Below are 22,265 nucleotides of genomic sequence, written 5' to 3' on the forward strand. Positions count from 1 at the left end.
CTGGAAGAAGGAGAGGCTGAAGTTTTTCAGAGTAGAACTGAATAGCAAATTAGGCAGCAGAGAGTAATGTGGTGTAGCTTCATTAAAGAGACCAACCATACTTACGACACTGAAGGCAAAATACTTGATTGCATGGGCTCTTTTTCTGTGCTCCCTGGGGTCCTACACTGGGTCAATATGGTTTTCAGTGCCAGAAAAGATCTTGAAAATTGGAAGGAATTCTGAGAACTGCACAATGCTGGGGAGGGAGCTGCGGGGAGTGGTTAACAAACCCACGTCTGCAAAGCTGAGCTAAAAGCTGGCCTGAGAGCATGGGGAGCATACTCACAGGCTGCAGTTATCTGGAGGGAGCAAATGGCATGTATTACAACTGCATGTACCTTGGCAGGGTAGCCTTGATAATTTTTCAGCTATGAGGCTTTCTACAACACTAAACTCTTCCAGGGATGTAATGACAGGCCGATAATGACCCTGGAACTCTGCCTTTGCTGTCATTGAGGGGCTGCTCTGCTGAGGGCTGGAGCCCATGTAATGCCTGCTCCTGGTCACTTCCCACTGTACCAAAGTCTCCTCCTCCCTGCTGGTCCTCAGTGTGCATGCTGGTCATGTGGGAGATGTGTGAGAGCAGGTCCATACCCTTTGTAACATGGGGGGTCACATGTGCCACATGTATGTGACCAGGAATGTTCCTGGCCACCAGCCAGGCTGTAGTATTCTGGCTGTTGAGCAGCTGGAGGCATGGTGCTCATTCTGTTAAAGAGCTAATCTCTGGGATGCTCATTCCCCAATCCCTGGTGATAGTGAGACATAGGATGGGATGGGATAGTTGGAAGGGACCTTCAAAGATCATCAAGTCCCGTTGCCTGATCAGTTCAGCACTGACCAAAAGTTAAAGCATGTTATTTAGTGTTCAAGAGGCATTTGGATAATATCCTGACTTTGAGAGTGGCAGGAAAGTGAAATGTTTCTACACGGCTCTCATGGCTCAGTGCTGTAAGTGAGAGAATGCTGTGTGTGGCAGAGGATGGAGAAGCATGAGGAGACCTTAACTACATGGAACTAATAGAATAACCACGTGCACTAGTACAGGTTGGGGGATGACCTGCTGGAGAGGAGCTCTAAGGAGAGGGACCTTGGGATCCTGGTGGATGACAGGTTGGCCATGAGTTAGCAGTGTGCCCTGGTGGCCTTCTTGGGATCCTGGAGTGCATTAAAAAGAACATGACAGCAGATCGAGGGAGGTGATCCTCCCACTCTACTCTGCCCTGGTGAGGCCTCACCTGGAGTACTGTGTCCAGTTCTGGGCTCCCTGTTACAAAAAGGATGGGAATGTCCTCAAAAGAGTCCAGCAGAGGTCTACATAGATGATAAAGGGCCTGGATCTTCTCTCTTATGAGGAAAGGCTGAGAGACCTGGACTCTTCTCTGCAGTGTGTGGCAATAGGATGAGGGGAAGTGGCCACAAACTGAAGCATAGGAAGTTCTGCACAAATGTGCATGGGAACTTCTTCCCAGTGCAGTGACGGAGCAGTGGCACAGCTGCACAGAGAGGTGGTGGAGTCTCCTTCTCTGGAGACGTTCCAGACCCGCCTGGACGCCTACCTGTGCAACCTGGGCTAGGGAGCTGCTGTGGCAGACTGATGATCTCTAGAGATCCCTTCCAACCCCTGCAATACTGTGATACAGTGATTCTGTGTAGTAGGTCCAAAGACCAGCAGTGTTCAATCTGCATACAAACCAGTACTTTGCATTGAAATAGATCTTAGTCCTGAAGTGTTCTCAGGTTGAGTGGGTGTCTTTCATCACTGTAGATAAAAAACAGTTTAGGATTAAACACATTTCCTCTCCACCTTGTGCCCTCTGGGTATACTTTACCACCACTGGCATGCCTGCAGTGGGAGTGGCTTTGCCTGTCCTCTTTATACCCTGTGTAGAGCAGGGGAAGGCTGCTGTCTGGCCCTGCTCCCCAGGGCAAGTGTGGGTGTAAGGATGAATAGGGTGATGTGTTTCCTCAGGGCTTTGAAGCTGGCAGCCCATTGGAGGGAGTTGGTCATCAACAGGATGAAACGAGACTTGAGACTCGGTACTCATTTTCTCCCTACTGTAAAGGGAGAGGCGTTACCCCAGCTTCATTTTGGCCAGTGCCTCTGCTGGAGGTTTCATCAGATGGAGATGGAGTCATCACCATTTGATGGGTCAGCACCAACATCTGATAGACCTCATCAGTGACACACGCTGCTGTGCCAGCCCAATGCCATGCCTTTGTGCAGGGAGCTCGCCTGCAGCCACTTCGGATCTGGACTGCTTCCAGGGAAGCAGTTGCTTGCTCCCTAATGTAAGAGTGCAAAGATGAGCAGTGACAGAGTGGCAGGTGGCATGTGTGGCAAAAGAAGGACACTGCACGTCAGTAGAGAGCAGAGCAGAGATGTGCAAGCAGCCGCTTTGGCCAGGGAACAAATCAGACCTGCAGGGACTGCTTAGGAAGAACCTGTTAGCTGCCTGTGTGCTCACAGAGGTTTGTTTGTGTGGTGTCTGGCAGCTTCTGAGCAGATAAAAATAGCGTTCACAACCCAACTCCTCTCTCTTCTTTCTCTGTGCAGCAGCAGTTGGATTAGATGCTGAAGGGTTTTTTTAGTTGCTTTATGTGGGTGGTTCACAGTGGTGGTTGTCCAGAGCTGTGTGTTTTGTTGGTGTCTGAGCTCAGTGATGAAGGAGGGTAGTGACTGGAAAGAGGAGCAACATCACAAAAAAGGTGTTGCTGCACCACAGGACAGGTTTAGGGTGGCCCTAAAGCACCTGCACTGCTTTGGAGGCCACAGCAAAGATGATGCCAGATTGGTGGTGGAGGGAGTGAGCATGGTGTTTGCCATACTGTAGGCTTGCACATCTCTCACTGTGGTTTGCACTCGGAGATCCAGAGAAATCTGGGCCAGACACTGTCATGTGTTAATGGGAACAGGGAGATAGAGGTACTGCAAGGTGACAAGAGGGGCAGCCTGAAGTGGGACCGTGCTGGTTCGATGGTGGCCCATTGCTAGCTGTGGTGAGGGACAACTGAGGAATCTGGGTCCTGAATTGCTCCTTGGCTTCTGAGCTTTCTCTGTTGCTTGTGGGGTTAATAAACTGAGCCAAGATTTATAGGCATTGTGTGGGTGGGCTTGAAGTCAGGTGCCTTGTATGGTGTGGTTTCACCCCTTCTCCCTGAGTCCTAACAGAGCTGTCGTCCTTGTCAGCATGTTTGTGAGCTAATTGATAATAGACTTCAGTGCTCTCTGAGCAATGCTCCCCCTCTGTGCTCCAGGTCCCACAGCCTGAGCCATGAATCCTGTCTGCCTGCTGAGGAACCTGCTCAGAGTCCAAGAAAGGGGAAGTTTCTGGTCTGCGGTCAATTTGCTGCTTTCCAAGGCTGGCTGCTTCCCTCTTCCCCTGTAGACACAGACACTGGTGTGGAGGCTGCCCATTCTTCTGAGATGCTTTAGTGGAAAATCAGTAACCACAGAGCATTACAAAGGGGGAAGTGAATCACTGAGTTTGGTCCCCGTGGCCCCAAGCGGCGAGGGCGGCGAGCCAAAGGGACAGGCAAACATACAAGACAGATAGTGAGCATGTTGTTTGGTGGTTCAAAAGCAGGGGAGAGCCTTCTTGTCCTGGCAGGTTATCAGGGGCTGAACATGACTCAGCCCCTGTCCTGGCTGCAAGCTCTCCTTTTGGAGCAGCCTGTGCAGGCTGAAGCTGGAGGAGCCGGGGTGGATCCCTGCCATGGGGAGCCTTTCTCCATGGCCCTATGGTCTACTGTGGGGAGCTCTGAAGGTGGTGGTCCCTATCATTTGTGTCCTGCCAGAAAGGCACTGCTGCCCTCCCTGCTCCCTGAGCAAGGAGCAGCAGCCACTCTGGGAAGGACTGGCCAGCAGGAAGCAGGTGTCTGCAGCTGCTTCCCAGGGGACAGGCAGCCGGATGGTGGTGAGCAGCCTGTGGAGCATGGGTCTGGAAATGGGGCTCTTAGGAGACAGTTATTTCTCCGAGGGTCTCTTGTCTTCGTTTTAGATTTGGCCAGCACCTTCCTTTCTCCTCGCTGTTTTCCTCCTGGCACACACCCGTTGCTCCTTAGTAAAAAGAAACGAATCCAGCTGAGGGAGTGACTTTCCAACCCTTGACATCTAGGGCTGGCACCACTGCCCATACTGTCCAGGTTTCACTCTCTGCAATGCCTCAGGCTGTCTACCCTGTTACAGTCAGCCAGGCTTTGGCTGGGGAAAGGGTGAGACAGCCGGGATGAAACAACAGTAATACTCCTGTGGCACTTGGCTCTGCATTTTCTTTTAAGCAAGATGCAAAAAACACCCTTTCCCAGCTTGCTAACAATCTAGCCAAAATCAACATTTGAACAAAGAGAAGCCGATAGAAGCAAAATCCAGGAAAGACTGAGGTGTTGCTGGTGGGGAGAGGAAAGTGCTTTGAAGAATTTGCCACCCTTGCAAGGAGGATAGCTGCCCTTGGGTCACTGAGAGAAGCCACAGCTGTACATCTGCTTGGATACCTCGTGGCTTTTGCTTACCCACATGGATCAAGGTCACTCAAAGTAACCGGCACAGTTTTCAAATCACTTTCTATGTGCAGTGGGTTAGGAAAACGATGTTTTTTGGAACCCAAGTTCTTCATCATTTAGACTTTTATTATTATTATTATATTTTACATTTAGAGTGTTTATTGTGATTCTGCTTGAAATTACAGGCTTTTAATGAAAAATATGGTTATTCAGAAAACAGCAGTCTTCATGCTCATCTACGTGGTTGCCTGCCAGCTCCATCTTCTGCTTGCTGTTCTCAGTGGGGTGAAAGGTACCAGGGAGCAGGTACCTTCCAGTTTTGTTTGGGACTAGGAAGGATAACTGCTGTACCAGGGCAGGCATTTTTTCTCCTATTCTGTTCTGCTCAACCTAAAAGAACATACTGTGCAGAGTGTAACAAGCAGCAGAAACTTTATTAAATAGTGCATTTTTACACAGACGTTATTTTCCCATGTGCCAGTGACCAAGGTCTCCTGGGTAGTAATCTCTTAGTGTCATTCAGGTGGAGATCAGCAGGAGGACAGACATCTCCACTCTTTGAGGGATAATACTGCTTCCTCCACATTCCCTCCTGGAGCCACGTTTCCCCTAGGGGTGCTGCTGATGTTAGCTGGGTGCCATAGCAGTGGGTGCCCTGGGGCAACACAGAAGGAGAGGTGTCCCAGGAGCCTGCATGCTGTCTCTGCCCCACAGGCTGTGCCTGACATGGAGCTAGCTGTCAGCAGCTCTGACAGATGAAGAGCAGGGAAACCAGCTGCTTGGCAGGCGGTTGCCTATAAAGGAAGAGACCACTGCCTCTCTGCAGAAGCTCCATGCTGCAGAGATCTGTGCTGGCCTCGTGCCTGGCTGGAAGTGTGGAAGTGAGTAATACTGCTCTGAGGGAGGCTGTACGACTGAATGAATGTGAAGCCCTAGGACTTTAAGTGTCCCAGAGCATAGTCCTTAAGGTCTCAACCTCCTCTTCCTCTCCAGTGCCCCTTTCTGGAGTAGGTGCAGGCATGGAGAATGATAGTACGAGATCTCCCCTCTGCTGGGAATCCCTACAGTGAGCCACCCTGTCTGTCTTCTGTCTTTTCTTTTACTCCTAGAAGATCCTTGGGAGCTGGTCACAGATTTCAAGCTCTGGCCATATGTTAAACCCCTCAAAATGGTTAGGAGTTGCTAATGCCTAATCTGGTGTGTTGACCTGGTGAGCTTATGCCCATATCCTGAGACCCTGCAAGTGTGCCAGTCCTCCTCTACCCAGCATTGCCCTATTCTGATGCTTTGAGGGGAAAACTCTATTTGGTATTCCCTGACCCTGAGCCAGCCACTTGCTGTGACTTGGGGAGGGATTGGATCTGACAAACTGGGATAGAAAGACTCCCTCTGCCATTGATTTCTATGGCCTAGGGTAGAAGGGTGTTACTCAATGCAGTGTACAAATCCCAGAGCTCATCTTCCTAGAATAGAACCAAATAAACATATTAATTCAAAGCAAATCTGCCTCTCTCCACTGCAACACACAGAGGAATGCTTTGCCAAGAGGATCCCAGTAGGATGGCTTTTCCTTTAGAATGGTGAGGCATGGAGTAATGTTTTTCCTCCATTTTTCCTTAATAAGGTTGGCACTGCTTCCCTGCAGTAAGCCCATATAATCCAATTTTCTTCCTAATCAAGATGCTAATTATTATTTTTTCTAAAACACTCAATGTTGATATGTTTTTTTTCCTCCCTACCAAATCTGATGATCCTGAGAAACACGGAAGTTGTCCCCAGAGCCAAGGGCTGGAATTCCTTTAGTCAGGCTATGGGCTGTGCCCAGCCAAGCCCTGCTGCTTGCACGTAACATGCTCCCTTCTCAAGGATAGGCATGGTGTGTGTGTGTTCAAGCACCATAGCTTCTATCTCCCTGTGTCATGCCACTGGCTATCCTTACCCAGAGATCTTCAAAACTCAGAGCTGAAGTTGCTCTAGGGTGATCAGCACTAGGACGGTGAGGGTTGCTGGGCTGGGGAACTCTCACCTCTCCCCCTTTGGGCGCTTCCCCCTATTACAACACAAGATCCCAAAGCTCCAGCTGTGTTTGCCCACAGGCTGTGCTTGGGATCTCAGCTTGGAAGCTCAGCCACTTCACTCTCAAGGCATTAGAGACAATGAGGTTATGAGAAATCCAGAGACTTCTGTTCCTACAGCTCAAGGTCAGAAATGATCAGTAGATCAATAGCTGATCTGAAAGATCTTTTCTAATAGCATGGATTACACATCTTTGCTCAACTACTCCGTTTGAGTGATGGTATCAGGGGTTGGGGAGTTCACAGCTTTGCTGCTTTTTTGCAGAAAGCCAGCAGCTATGCTGATATGTGTGGGCGTGATTTCTAGCAGAGAATCATTTGGCTTCAGTTTGCAGCTGTTGTTTCATGTTTTGCCTTTGTTGTTGCTGTTGTTGTTGTAGTTAGATTACAAGGCTCTTTCCACTTGGCATTTTGTTCCTGTGGAGAAACCGGTGCCCTGTAATCAGTGCACCTCTTCATCTTCTGTTTGCTGAATTGAAGAGATTGACTACTTTAGGTTTCTTACAGAAAGGCATTTTCACGAGCTCTCAAATTGTTTTTGTCATGTTTTTTTTTTCCCGTATCCTCTCAGTTTTTTCAAGATCCCTTAGCAAATATGTCACATTTCACATCATAATTAGATGTGATATTTTAGCATATACAGTCCCTAATGTGATGAGGCTGTGCAAAGAGGTAAAAATACCTCCCTGTTCCTGCGGTGTTTCAGTACCCTGATGTCAGGGTATTGAGATGACAGCTCGTGTTTAATTGCTTGTCATTACCCCTGAAATCTTTTCAGAATTGCTGGTTTCCAGGATTGTCTCCTTCTATCTGCAGCTGCTGCCTGCATTCCTCCTGCCTAGAAGAGTAATACTGCATTTGGCTGTATTAAAATCCCATACTGCTTGGATAGACTTGCCCTACAAAGTGATCCAAACTGCTCTGTATGATTGCTCTGTTCTCATCACGATACACCACATTGCAAATTTTTGTGTCAGCAGCACACATTATCAACGTCGATTGTATGTTTATTTCGAAATAAAAATATTTATTTCCAGATGAAATTGTAAAGTCATGCCAGGCCTCTTACTGATCACTTTGGAACCCATCTAATTCGCTCCCCAGTGACAATTACTTCTTGTGTCCTGTCACATCGCCAGTTTGTTATTTGTTTCACATGTGCCTGATTGACACTGTACTGCTGTGTTTATTTTTTTATCGGAATAGCATGAGCTCTAAGCCTGTCATGTGTGTGCATGTAATTCTATCAGATGATGAAAAGGGACTCGTTTGAGAAGAAAGGATCTCCATAGACCCCGTTGGCTTGACATCTTTAATGTATTCCTTTCCTTTAGTTCACAATTAATTGGCCCATGCGTCATCTTTTCCGTTTTGTTGCTCAGGGCTGGTTTCTGGGTTGTTGGCTAGCAGTTACCTTGTGTATTGGGCTTGACCTGTTCAAATACCAGTGCTGCTTTAGTTGCCTTTCCATCTCCCCAACTCTTACCATTACGCCAAGACATGCAAGACAGGAATGTCTGTGAGCCAGAGCTACTGTCAGCCAACTGTTGTTGGATTATCCAATCCCAGTGATTTTAGAAAACTCTGTTTCCAGCAGATGCTGTAACACCTCCTTTTGCTGAGTTTGACAAGGGAAAATGGCAGAACCCCTAAAAGGAGACGCTCTTCTGTGGGCTGCTCTTCAATGGGAAAGGCTAGCTTCTTGCCCAAGACATTTGGTGAGAGATGGAGGTGTTGGTGTAGACAAGCAGACGACCTCTTGGTGCTTAAGTTTGATTTCAGTGGAATCTGAGGCTGGGATGTTTGAAGAAACCTGGGGCATATACGCAGCCATCCCATTTTGGACCCTGGTATTCTGAAGTCTTTTTCCTTGCAAGTGGTTCAAGCAAAGTGAGGCATACACTTACTTGATGATAAGCAGAGAGCAACCTCCTGGGGGTCAGTGCTGCCAGTCAGTGCAAAGGAATGGGAGTGAGTGCAATAGAGAAAATGTGCTGTTGCGCTGTTTTTATGGAAGAAACTGCATAGCACTCTCCATCTCCTAATCCATAAGGTGTAAGAAGTGTTACCTTGTCAGTCAAATGACTTTGTTCTGCTTAGTCCCCAGAAAACACCAAAAGCCATAAATGCCTTTACTGCAGACGGTTGTAACTTCATTTATGGGTATCAGTTCTTGGTCATTTTCTCTTGTTTGTGACTCTCAATTTTTGTTTATTTGCTTGTCCTGGTTTCACTTCTGACTACCTTTCTGTTTTTTCAGCACTCATCTGGGGCTGGGAATATAGGGCCAGAGAGAACTCCCCACCACAAGAACGAGCAGATTTGAAGCTGCTTGTGTGTACTGCAGACTTTGTGGTGGGACAGGCAACAGCAACAGCATGCAGAGGTTCTGATAGGCAGCTGGGGCATTCCAGTGCAGTGGCAGCCTGATGGACATGAGTTGGAGTGAGCAATGTACCCCAGCAGGTACAAAACTGATGACAGCCTTGGCTGCAGTGCTAAAATCAGTTAATCATCAGGGCTGGGTTCCCTGCAGAGAGCCGAGGTGGCTGTCTATATAGGAGAGGGCAAAGGGTCAGCCATGGGCAGGTCTTCTGGGGACATAAATATCAAGGACGTGGGGCGTCATCCCTAAGTGAAATGGTGGCTGAAAACAAACAAGGAGGGACCCAGCAGAGCTCTGTGAAGCTGATGGCTCAGCTTGGTGCTGAGGTGCCCTCAGGACATGCTGCAAGTTGGGCACTGAGATCAGCACAGTTACTTGTGAGGAGTATCAGTTCATTTCTTCTCTTCCACAGGACTCAGAGCAGAATTGGCTCTCCTGTCTCCTCCCAGCACACAGGGCCATCGCGGACTGTCCGACGCTACCCGGCCAGCAATGGCCAGCTCACGTCTAACACACTGCCCAACGGGCATGGACACGAGCAGGGCAGCTCTGGGCCACATGCAGCTTTCCAGGAGCACACACTGGCTGCAAGGGGTAAGGCATCCAGGGATGTCACTGCTGAGACTGCTTGTTGGGTCCTGAGGTGTCACTGGGAAGGGCAGTGGAGTAGGTGGGAATACCATAGCGAGGGGCTGGCAAGCAAAGTCACAGGAGGTGCCAGCCATCCCTGTAGCACTTTGGAAGTGGGGAGTGGAGGAGAGAAGAGCAAAGCTCCAAGGAGGAGAAGGGAGCAGAATGGAGAAAAACTGAGAGCTGGAAAAGAGGAGTAAGAATGGTGACTCTGTAGACCTTTGCAAAGAGAGACCTCATTGAAGGGAAGCAAAATGTGGGTGGCAGAGGAGATGTGACAGATGACTCCCAGAGCTTTTGAACATTACTTCAGCGCACTGCCCTGAAAGGGGGTGGCCTCAGCCTGTAGGAGTGGTGCCTCCCAGCTTCTTCCTGTTAGAGCAGCCCTGGAGGTCAGATTGTGTAACCAGCACCTAGTTCTCCCCTTTGGCTACCCCCTTTGTGCATTCTGACACAAGCAGAGATCAAGCCAGACTGCCTGCAGTTTATGAGGCAGTGTAAGCAGCTCCTGAGTAGGACAGATGCAAGTTGTCTTCTGCAGCTTAGCTTCCTCTGAAGCCATGGTTCTCTGAGGAGGCTTCAAGACATCTTGACCTTTATGAGTAGGGCTGTGAGTCTGATTAAAGCTGTAATCTGGAAGTGGGGATTGAAGTGGGAAGAACGAGGGGGGAGTGCAGGAAGGGTGGGGAGCCCCAAAAACGGCTGGGCATAAATGGAGAGCTCTGGTGTTGAGCCAGCTAGCTCACAGTTACACAGCAGTTCTGCCTCTTGTTTGTTTTCCACAAACCTTCAAGAGCTCTGAGTAGAATTTACCCCTCTACCTAATGGGGGGATGGTGAGGGACTGCAGAGGAGTGCAAGGTGCAGGAAATCAGCAGATACTTGCAGGGATACATGAACGTTCTCAAAACTTAATATTCTCCTTGCTGGACCAGTATGGTTGTGTGGGAAGCCTTTCTGTGGCTTAAGGGCAGCCAGCATCCAGACTAATGAAGTGGTTTGAGAAAAACATCCTTTTATACTGGAGCTAGTGGGTGTGTGGCCCTTCGCAGGGAGTTATGTCACTGGAACCAGAGTTATGGCAGAGCGTGCTGCTGGAGGTTTTTCCTATGTTGACAAAGTTTTAATGATGCTGGAGCAGAGAACATGCTGGAGTGAGCAGGGAGCAAGTCCTTGCTCTGGAAATGGGTTGGAGATCCCCCTGGCCTGGAGATCCTGCTTCCACTTATCACTGTCCTTCTCTTCTATAGGGGCCAACCTGACAGAGAAGATCAGGAAAATAAAAATAATCTTCACACCCACCATCTGCAAACAGACATGCCGGAATGGGCGCTGCTACAACAGCTGCGAGAAGGGAGACACCACCACTCTGTACAGCCAAGGGGGACACAACCACGATCCCAAGTCTGGCTTCCGCATCTGTGAGTAGCCGAAGCTCCCAGTTCACCTTCTTGCCTGCTACTGCTTTCTCCTCTTTCCACCTTTCCTGTCTCTACAGACTGAGGACTTGGGCTGGTTGGGTATGGGAAGAGATGGCCTCTCGCAGTGCCTAGAAAGATGTCTCCTGAGGCTTACTCCATCTTTGTCTCTGGGATAGAAAGACAGATCTTGCCTCACTGCTCTCTTTCTTGGACAAGCAACTTCTATTTCCATCCCGCCCTAGGTAGGGGGGACGTGTGTATTTGAGCCAGGCCCACAGCCAAACCTTGCCGCCCCTTCCTTCTCCAAGCCAGCTCGCTGCTTTCATTGGCATTCAGTCCTGGGGCTGACTTTCATCACCTAATTTCCTCCTGTTCTCTCCTTTCACTCACGTGGCAGCCAGGAGAGCTGGCTGCAGGTTGCAAGCCATTCCTATAGACAGGGCTGCAGAAATCTCTGCTTGCCTATGAGAGCTGCTGGGATTGCTCATCTGGTCACTGGGATACCGAGGTGTGGGTTGGGCACATCCTCGTGGAGCCAGCTAGTGGGAGCTAGTGGGGCCTGTCATGAGAGCCTCTGTGACTCAAGCTCTTCCAACACGGAGTACATTGTGGACACTGTGTGATATGGGTTCATGAGAATTTCTGCCTAGATCCCAATCCAAAGATGTGTCAGCTCCCCCCAGAACTTTACTTGAGCAAGTGGAGCTCTGAGCAGGGTAGGAGCCCATCCCCTGGGGTGAACCCAACAAGCCATCCTGGCATGTGCAGAAGCAATGTCTCATCTCATGCTGAAATGAGTCAGGATGATCTGTTAGGAAATTCCGTGCCTTGCTTGAGTGCTACTTACACAGAAATGCACTCTAAATTGCTCCAGCCATCTGATGAGACCAGAAAAGACGTGACTTCAGTTTCATCAGCAGCAGATGCTTTTTCCAAGCCTGTGCAGATGAATTGCTCCCAGTTCTTCTGTCCTGCTCCATGCTTCCCCCGCTCCAGCTGCTGGCAGGACTGAGGCTGGCCGAGAGAGAGGCTTTGCACGTGTGGCTCGCTGCCCGTTCTCTCCTTTGCCTCCCCCATCCCCACTCACCTCCCTCCTGGTTGGGAGGAAAATCCTTGCCAAGTTGAGAGGGGGCTCAAAATCCCTCAATGCAGAAAAGTGGGAACTGTGCTGACTCGGCTGCCTGTGGCTGCCACAGCTCCTGCCCTGCGCCAAGGGAATGCTGCTGGGCCAGCAACATTGCTTCACAGCACAGATGCCCCATGCTGGCTGTGGCCCCAAGAGAGGGCTCATCATCAGCTCACGGCTCCAGCTCTGTGCAGAGTTCAGGGAGGACCGTAGTTTCTGTGCTTTGCACAGCAGGGCTCCCGGGGTTCATGCCAGCCATGCTCCAGTTCCTCAGCCAGAGGCAGGGGTTTGGTGTCTCCACTGAGCAGGCCTCCTTTTGCCTTGCAGACTTCTGCCAGATCCCCTGCCTGAATGGAGGACGCTGTGTTGGCCGTGATGAGTGCTGGTGCCCTTCCAACTCCACAGGGAAGTTTTGCCACTTGCCAGCCCCCTCTCCAGAAAAGAAGCAAGGAGGGAAGGCACCAAACACCGTAGCCAGTGGCTCTATGAAGCACTCCACGTACACTCTGCCCTTGTCCAACCAGCTGGGTGAGTGCAGTTCCTCTGACCATGCAGGCACCTGGCTTGGAGAAGGGCCTGTGCCTCGTGCTGATGGAGCCTTGCCCTGGGGATCTAGCTGTGGCCAGGGGACCAAAGACTGACCAAGACAGTGGGTATGGGAATCAGGAAGCTCAGGGGAAGTGCTACAAGGAGGAAAGAGAAGGGGTGAATGGTGCTAGCTCTGGCACAGGTGAAGATTGGGATTAGGGTTAAGCTCTTGGTAAGTTTGTCCTGTTTTCAGGACAAAGTGAGAACAGAGAAGCAGAGAACCCTGATATGGTCAGTCTGCCTCTCCTCCCCTGTGCTTTCGTTGATGAACAGAATACTCTTCAGCTAGATCATCACAACTATGGTATGAATTCATCTTCCAGCTTCCCTAAACCCTTCCCTGGTGAACGTCCATATCAACCACCCTCCAGAAGCCACTGTGCAGATTCACCAGGTGGCCAGGGTGCGGGGTGACTCCGAGGTGTCAGAGGAGAACAGCGTGGAGGCAGTGCTGGTGCCTCAGATGGCCGCGGTGCCCTGGTACACCTACAGCAATGGGAACGGCAACAGCATCACCACTGAGGGAGGCCAGCAGCAGAGATCACAAGGGTTGCTGGGGAGGTGCTTTCGGGAGGCTCTCCATGGGCAGGTGAGGGGTCACTCATCAGCTTTGGAAGAGTGCATGGCCATGTTTCTGTTTCTGGTGAATGGGTATGTTTGAATATGGGGCAGGAATGGTAGGCTTCCGTCACATGAATCTGTTCAGCATGATGTGTGGACAACGTCCAAGTACTATAGGCATGGGCAGCAATGTGTTATGTGGGAAGAATGTATTGTATGTGTTACTTGGGAAGAAAATCCCTTGTTTTGGCCTGAGAAGGAGGCCACGCTATCTTGCCCCGAGCAGGCTGTGCCCTGGGGCAGCATAGCCCAGACTTGATAGCTTTCACACACAGTCTCGTTTAAAATAAGGTGCCCTATTTATAGCAACATTTACAGCCACGCTCTGTGATTACTGTAGGAAATGTATAAAACATAGGAAAATTCCTTTCCCTCTCAGACGATAAATGAAAGTCTGATTTCCATGGAACGTCGCCTTCCTGGGCAGCTCGGTCAGGGCTTGGGAAGCAAACGCGTATGAGGGGCTTTCTCACCCCCAGCCTGCAGTCATCGTAATTTCTTATTTTGTCTCTCCCCATATGTTTCTTTTGCATCACTGGAAAAGTATTGGAGGTTTTTGGCACCCATAGGAACACCTGTGAGTTCCCTGGAGCAGCTTGCTCTTAGCGAGACCCTAGTGGGGCAGTCCAGGACTCTGCCTCCTCTCCCCACTCAGCCTGTTCCCAGAGCTGCTGCTGGTTCCCATCCCATCTTTTAAGTCTGTCCCATCCAAGACACTTCTAAGCAGATTCCCTAGCACAAGAATAAATGAGATCAGATCCCGAGCATCTCACAAGAGGGCTGGAAAAGCCCTGTTCCTCTGTGGGCATGGCTCTCTGACCACTGAGGCAAGTTTGTCCTCCCTGTGGCCAGCTCAGAGATGCTCTCGAAAGCACCGTGACTTACTCCAGCAGCTGAGGAGTGGGAGGAGCACTCAGAGGTGTTGGGGGAGGAGGCAGGCGTACCCCAGTCATACTTGCACCCCATTAGGTGGGGCTGATCTGTGGAGCCCAGTGGGACATGCTTGCCTCCCCCTGCTCAGCCTGCAGCCTAGCTGATGGGAATGCAAGTGCTGGGCACACCGCCATCTGCACGTGGACAGGGGCCAGACCTGGCCTGCGGGCCGTGGCAGCTCGACTCCAATGGGGAAGCCTGTAATCCAGAGAGCCTTGGCGGGGGGGAAAGAGAGGCTCATTAAGCAAAGGAAAGTGTCTGACTGCCAGCTCTCCACAGGGCTGGAGTGGTGCACCCATTTTGCCGGCTAATTGTCCAGCACGGGGCTGAGCTGAGAGCTTGGCTGGGTGATACCATCTCTAGTGTATGTTCTGCTCCACTGAATGCCCCCTTCTCCTTCGAGGGGTGCAGCTGAGGGAGATGTGTGTTTTTCTGTCTGCAGAACTGTTTACTGTCTTAAACTGCATCCCCAGCCCTATGGGGGGCTTTGCTGCAAGCACGGTGCTACCATCTACCCAGAGCCCTCATCGCCCTTGTGAGCCAAGTGGGACAGATGCTCAGTCCTGACTCCAGTGTGATGCCTGACCCCCCTCCTCTCTCTCCACAGTGCACCAACCCGCTGCCAGGGCTGACCCTGCTGGAAGACTGCTGTGGCAGTGTGGGGCTCTTCTGGGGGGTGGACAGGTGCCTGGCCTGCCCCCCTCGACCAGGTAAGAGCTGCTGCCAGAGCTGATGCCCACCACACTGCTGGGCACAGCATTCTGCTTAGGTGTTGGTTCCACTTGTGGCACTTGCTTCTCATTGCCTGTGCAAATAGTTCTCTCTATGCCAGACTCATTAGGAGGGAGAAACAGGAAAACAACAGCGGCGGTTTTAGGAGGTGCAGTGCTAGATTAGCAGGGGAGGCTGCAGACTCGGCCCTATAGAGTTACGGGCTTGCTCTCAGCCCGACACAGGCTTGGCAGGGGCTCTGGAAATAACAGTACATCAAACAATTGGCAGGAGTGCACCCGCTGTCCGTTCCAGGGGCACAGGCATCCAGAGCTGCTGCTCCGTGCTGGGGAACTGGATGGGCCCACCTGGCCCCAGCAAGGATTCCTCACTGCCACAGCATACATTTTTGGGGGGGCATACTGTGTTGGCTGGAGTGAGATGGGATTGGATGGGAGGGCTCAGCCCCTTGCATGTTACCCCCTCACAACTCACAGGAGAATGTGGAGGGCCTGTGCTGAGGGTCTCCTCTCTGGGGGCAGCCCCCCATGGGAAATGTCTACCTTGCATATGGCCTGGCTGACCAGATGGCATGGTTTCAGAGCAGCCAGCTCTGACCAGGTCTGGTGCAGGACAAGGTGCTGGCCGGTGCTGGATGTGGCACAGTGCGGTACAGAGAGTGCAGCTCAGCTTGTGCAGGCAGGGAGCTGCTCTCTTCTTTCTTTCCCAGCTTCATCACTCTTGTTGTGTGTTCTTGTGCCTTCGCTGCTCATAATTACTGAAGCAAACTCAGTGGTGCTTTGACCACTGAGAATAACAGAGGTCTCCAAGACAGGAGATTTTATGTCAGTGTGATACTGGCTCCTCCTAGCTCTACCTCTCTTTCACTTGTACACTTCCCAGAACTGCTTGCATTTCTTTTTCCTTCCTGTGGTCCCTTCATTCAGCTCCTCCTCAGCCAATCTGAAAACAAATTCTTTGCAATCATAGACTGGACTGTCAGCATCTTAGAACCCAGCTCAGCTCCAATGAGCTCTGATTGCTGTTATCTTCCCACTCTGCTATAGGCCTGCCCATCTGTGGTCCTCTTATGTGCCAGCCCCAAGCATCCATGTGACTGTGCAGCTGCTAGAATCAAGGCAAACAGAAAATGCATCCAGATGCCTCAGCCTTCTCCTTTTTTTCCCATGGCATTCTAGTGTTTTCTCTAGTGTGCCTGACTTGCACATCCCTCCCCGGTCCCATCTCACAGCAGTCACCTGCTCACTGTTTCCTGTGAACCATCCATTAGGAAGCAGGACAGCTGCTCAGCACTTCTGTTAGGCTGCAGGTGGCTGCAAAATCTTTTCACCTTTTTTCTCTTCCACCATGCCAGGATGTTAGGTTTCTCTTGGCAGTTATGCCCGTAACTGCAGCAGGGTCGTCTCTGCTGGACTTAGATCTTCAGGATTCCAAAATGCTTCCTTAATCACAGGTTACCATGAAAAGGGTCATTAAATACCTTCATATGCTCCTTGCAGTCATCCAGCAGAGCAAATGTGTTTAAGAAGTGCCTGCAGGTCCCACTCCCACAGCTCAGCACATGCCTGAGTTCCAGCTGCAGCTCCAGGAGGTTGTCACTGCTGGTCCTCACTGAGTGGGCAGATGTTTGTCTGGCTTTTTTTCAGGTGAATTTCATGGTAAAATGAAAAATGTCTCCCCTGGGCCCTCTATCTTCCTGTGCCACAAAAAATTACCATCCTCAGTCCCTCTGGCTCTGGGGGTTACAGTTCCCCTTTGCAAACCAAATGACTCTTGTTGGTTTTGGCAGGAATTCAGGCTAGCTGAAGGGGCTGTTTTCATCCTTTTTAATTGTGTGCAAATATCTTTCTCTTTTGGCTACTTCTGATTGACTGCCCTCTAACTATCCCCACATGCAAGAGACCACACAATTCAAGCGAGGGGCAATGTAGGGCAGATGCTTGGTGAAAGAATAGTTTTCTCTGGAGCAGTGTCTTCATATACAAGAAATCTCACTCAGAGGCATTGCCAGGGAAAACCCCCAATTCTTCATGATCTTTCTGCTTTAAAAGAGCCACTGAGCTCTGTGTCCTCTCAAGGACCTTCTGCTGGGTTCAGCACGAAGGCATCATTGCATCATTCCTGCTGCAGACCATGTCCTGTGCTCATGTCTAGTCTGTCTTCTGGTCTAGCTGGCTTGCATTTTGCTCACTCAAAGTTGCTGGGCTGTTGTTCGGTGACCTGTGGTCATGTGCACAGAGATAACATGTCCAGTGGATGCTTCCAGCTTGCTTCTTGGCACAGTGGTCTTTGACGAGAGCTCTGCGTTACGCTCGTGCATCCTAGAGAAGCATGCACCAGAGCAGACTTGACAGCTCTGGGAATTTCATTCCAGCAACCAGAGACAGAAATGGCAGAAGCAAGTTCAGTGTAAACACTTACAAATGTACAGAAGTGCAGCCAGGCAAGAGCTAGACAAATGGAGAACTTGTTTGGATTGACTGTCTGCCCGAGACACTGATTGTTAGTAGAGTCTGGATACGTCCGGATGTCTCTGTCGAGTGCAACTTTCATGTTTGGTACATGTTTGTGCACGGAAAGACATCAGAGAAGAGGAGGAAATCAAGGCAGGCATCTGTCCGAGTGAACCTGCCATGATCGGTCCCTGGTATTTTTTATGTTTTGCCTTATGTTGGAAAAGCAAAGATATTCAAATGCTTTGACTACATTCTGCCGAATTCAGAACAGAGGTAGAGATGTAGTGTGACCTGGCCAGAACTTTCTATAGCAGGTTTTCCATTGCAGCAGACAGAAGGTAAAGCTTGAAGAAGGATGGTGGTGTAAAAAGGGAATCAGGCTGAGGAAGCTGCAGGAGACCAAACATAGGGCATTTGGGCAGTGCCAAGGCATTCTGCTGGGCAGAGCTGCTCCTGCTTCACTCATAGACCACATACAATTCTGGGGTGTGTAGTTGCCTGTGGAGAAGAACATGCTGGTGCAAGGACAAGAGATGGGCCATGCCAAGTAAAGCTAACAAGACCCAAGAGAGCAATTTGTCCTTCCCTGGAAGCTACAGGTCAACACAGACCTCAGAGGGTGTGTGAACTTGGATGTTGCTGTTCCTTGAGCATTAGGTTGCCTTGGTCCACCTCAGGCACATGGGGAATAAAGGAAACTGGTATCACAGAGCTTTTTTCCTGAAAGCAAGGTGCTTACTGTGATGTAAGGTCACATTTCTTTCATCTCACGTTCATTTTCTTTCCCTTTTTAACTCCAAGATTCAGAAGAGCGACTGGTTGCTGAGGTATGCAGCCAGAGAGGCTCTGACAGTCTACAGGGTTTCTCTGGTAGAGAACACAGTGGGAGAGCAGCTGGCCAGGTGAGGAGGATGCTGTTCTTGCTGAGATGAAGCCCTGTGTGGTGGCTTCTTCTGTGCCTCAGCCCCTCCCCTGTTCCACCTCCTCCCTAGTTCTGCAACCAGTCTAATCTTTCTGTGTGGGCTTGGGGAACTTTCTGGCCAGAGCAGTAAACTAGCATCTTCCAGGTGTGCTGCGTTTTAACTGTCTGTGCTGCAGCACAGGCTTGCACCAGGCTGAGCATGGCCTTGGCCATGCACTGGCTGGCTGTGCTCGCTGCTGATCTTCCTGTGCTGCTTTCCATCCTCCTGCCCAGAGGTTTTAGCTGCATTAAGAAACAAGTCTTTGAAGGCCATTGTTTTGTTTTCATTCCCATTCCCCATGTTTTTTCAAGTTTTTTGTCCTAGAGAAAAGTCTGAATTTCACTGGAAAGTTGGATCTTGTAATGTCTGGCTTGGCATCCACAGCACTCCCCAAACAGACCTCCCACTGTGAGAGGGGTGGCAGCTCACCCATGGAGCCGTCATCATGGGGAACACAGAGCGGATCTGCCAGCCACACGCTCCTCTGTGCCGTGCCTGCAGGCATTGAAACAGCAACAGGAATCCCCTTAAAAACCATCCCCTGGGCTGCTCTTCTTGCAGTCACATTAGGGAGGATAGAGATTGGGGGAAAAAAGGGAATATGGGAAGGAGGCTGCTGAGGAGGCTGTTTGTGCCACCGCTGCATCATGTGCCATACAGAGTCTGTCTGGGACTGTAAGGAAGGGCTGGAGGTGGGGGAAGAAACTGAAATCTCTACAAGATTGTGACAGTACTGCAGAGTGCAAGTGCAGCATTTTTTAATGACTGCCCTGTTCTGCAGAGTTCCTGTTTTTCCCATTACTTATGTGCAGTATTGTGGTCTCAGAACATGGCAACACAGCACTGCAATAGTGTGGAAGTAACTTATGCTGCTCTGGAAGCAGAGTGATGTTCTCTCTGCAGAAATAACCCCAAAGGCCAACAGCAATTACTTTTTTTCCCCTTCAAGTATCTTTTCACCTCAAAGATCTTTGTTGACCATGCATGGACCAGAGGGCTGGTTTCCTGTTTCACATCAGTGCCGGTGCACTCCCTCCCCTTCCAGCCAACATTCCTTTTGCTAGGGCATTGAGAAAGCTGTAAGGAAGCCTCACTATGAAAGAGCATCCAGAGGAGAGGAGAAAGGTTGTGACACAGCTCAAGGATTTACATCGTCTCCTTGTCCATTCTGCCTGGGTATTCAGCTTATCCCCACAGTCACAGCCTTTGGCCACAGGCCTCTTGACCTGACATCTTCAAAGTGTTTTTTTTCTGGAGACTGCTGGGGAGTTAGAGCTGCTCTGCTCTCCTGCCGGTGGGTTTAGCAGCTGTGACACTATGTTGGCTCCTTTCAACACCCATGGGCTGAGAAACTCATGACTAGTACCTGTGCAGGGAGATGCTGGGATCCAGCAGAGCTAAGGCTGTTCTGTAGAGCTAGGCCAGGGTCTCCAGAAATGGCTACTGGTCTTTCAAGTGGCAAAGGAGGTCAGCGAGACAAGGCTTTGCAGAGAGAGAATGCTTTTGGTTTTTAAATGGAAAGAGTTGAAAGAAATAGGCTGGCTTTCAGCATCCAAGCATTTCCTCACTGCTCATCTAACCACAGGCCTGCTTCTTCCCTTTTTAACAGCAATATTGGCTGGCTTAAAGCAACATATTATCTCACCCCACAGACCTTGCCTCACTCAAAGCCCTGCAGCTAGCAGCAGTTTCTTTCCATTTCACCATCAGACTGAGCTTTGTCCTGTTTTCCTTATCCCCATTCACCTGGCTCTGTCAGCACCACATCTACCCACTGACCCAAGAGCCCAGGAGAAGGTTCCTAAGCAAAGCCTCTTCTCCTGGGATGGCTGACTCCAAAGTGTGCCTAGCTGCTTAAAGAATGTCCTACTAGACTGCAAAATGCCTATTTCCATGCATTTGTTTTCTATCTCATTCTGTGCTAATATTGTCCTCGATGAAGACAGAAGAGTTGGAGGTGAGGAAGGGCCAAGAGGAGTTAAGTCTGTGCAGAGCCCATCATTTCAATTCCAAAGCAGAAGTGGGCAGAAGAGCCCAGGAGATGAGGCTCTGAAATCCTTGAATCAGGAGCCAGGGTACCCTGCCTACAGCATGCCTGGAATCCCTCTGCCTAACAGATGAAATTCAGCTGTTCTATCAGTGGGCTCTGTCTCCAGGAGAAACTTTTCCCAGAGTGTAGACAGACAGACAGACACAGGAGGAAGGAATCTCTGCCCTTTCCAGTCAACAGATCTGCACTTTCACAGGCATTGCCCTTTGCCATCTTCCAGTGGAGCAGCCTCCAAAGCCACTCTCCCTTTTCTACCAGTGGTGTGAGAGAAAAATGGACCCTGACCCCCACTGCAGGTTCTTTCCAGGGAGTATATGTTTCTTTGCAAGACTAAGATATCCACCTGCAGCCTTGTGAGAGTAATTTGCTGCATTAATGATCTGCAGGTTTCTTCAGACTTGCCTTGCAGTGCTGAGGTGGCTCCAGACCTGCCTGCTCACCCCCATCACCACTGCTTTGTGCTTTGCCTTTCCCCAGCAGCATCTGGCTGCGGGATGCTGTGCAGGCTTAGTTTCTCTGCAGGGGCTTTTTGGAGAGGGAGCAGAGCTCTGACATATGTCATCGCTGTTTGATCTCCAGCATGCTTGGCTCCCTGTTGGAGGGCTCGTGCATAACGATGCTGTTTCGTTTGAGTGTCTGTTATCACATTGTGCTGAGGCTGACAGATGCTTCCAAGCACAGTTAATGCCTGTCGGCAGCCCCAAGCCTGCAGGCTGTAATGTGGGAGGACCTGGAATCCTGCTGGGGTGCCAGAGGTTGTTTATCCCTTCCCGGAAGGTTGGAAATATACCCAGTGATTCTTAGTATTGCCCCTCTCCCTTAACATCCAGATATTTATATGCCCCTGCTACCTACAGTCTATGGCTGAACTTCTGAAGGAGTTCAGCAGACTTTTCTTCTCAGTCATTCATCCAGCAACTGAAAATCTCTTTCTGCACTTGGAGAGCCTTGCAGCTTCATTAAATGCACCTGGTGAAGTGAGGCTTTCTTCTCTCTTCCCTGCTTCAGGCTGGGGAACAGCTTGTTTTCTTCATATCTGCTCTTTGCCAAGCCCAAGTGTCCTTGAATTGCTTTAAGCTGCATCATAGGGTCAAAGTATCCAGGACAAAGAGTTATGGACATCCCTGTTCTGCCCCCAGCACATTGTCACTGAGTTGTTACATGCTCTCCTCATTTCCGCTCATTTGGTCCAAAACATTAAGAAGAAGCCCCACCCTGGGAAAATCCAATCCCTAGTCAAAGTACCCTTCTTTTCACCCCACCCCAGGCTTACTCACTCCCTAGTCCTTCACCTCCCAGATTCCCTTTCCCTTGCTCCAAAATACAGTACCTGACTTCAACTACCTATAAATTTATGAATTTCTTTTACAAGGTTCTAAAGATTTGGATGAGATTGAAATTGTGCGGGTTATAGGCCATTTTGAAATTCACAAAGCTATTTTAAGCAACAATTTGAAATCTTTGGTGAGAGTGACTGTGTAGGATAAAAAAAAAAGAAGGAAAAAGTAATAAACAGGCCCTGGGCTGTTATTTCAGCATCTTATCATAGACCTCTGTCATTTTTTCCACTCTGATCCTCCTTGTCGTGTACTGCCTGGCTCTCCAGACTGGCCAAGGTGGAGCTGAGGTGGCATAGAGATGGATAATGAAGCACATGTGGCACCTCTGGGCCACCAGGCTAGTACATTCCAAGCAGTAGAAGCTATTGTTTGTGAAATGTGGCTGCTCCCAGCTCTCCCTC

The 22,265-nt window shown here is 50.0% G+C and overlaps 1 protein-coding gene across 2 annotated transcripts in view; it reads left to right on the forward strand.

Annotated features, from left to right (window-relative positions):
* LTBP2 (latent transforming growth factor beta binding protein 2) overlaps window positions 1-22,265 on the forward strand; it is a 59,976-nt gene that overhangs the window by 17,305 nt on the left and 20,406 nt on the right. For both annotated transcript variants that reach the window (XM_065752598.1, XM_065752608.1), the window contains exons 4-8: window positions 9,419-9,600; window positions 10,886-11,056; window positions 12,510-12,710; window positions 13,094-13,359; window positions 14,932-15,034. In XM_065752598.1, the coding sequence (XP_065608670.1) occupies window positions 9,419-9,600; window positions 10,886-11,056; window positions 12,510-12,710; window positions 13,094-13,359; window positions 14,932-15,034 (923 nt within the window). The remainder of the gene's footprint in view (window positions 1-9,418; window positions 9,601-10,885; window positions 11,057-12,509; window positions 12,711-13,093; window positions 13,360-14,931; window positions 15,035-22,265) is intronic.

This window comes from Cyrtonyx montezumae, unplaced genomic scaffold (assembly GCF_038088225.1).
Source record: "Cyrtonyx montezumae isolate F1298 unplaced genomic scaffold, pur_monq_1.0 scaffold_10, whole genome shotgun sequence".
In the NCBI taxonomy this organism is placed as follows: Eukaryota; Metazoa; Chordata; class Aves; order Galliformes; family Odontophoridae; genus Cyrtonyx; species Cyrtonyx montezumae.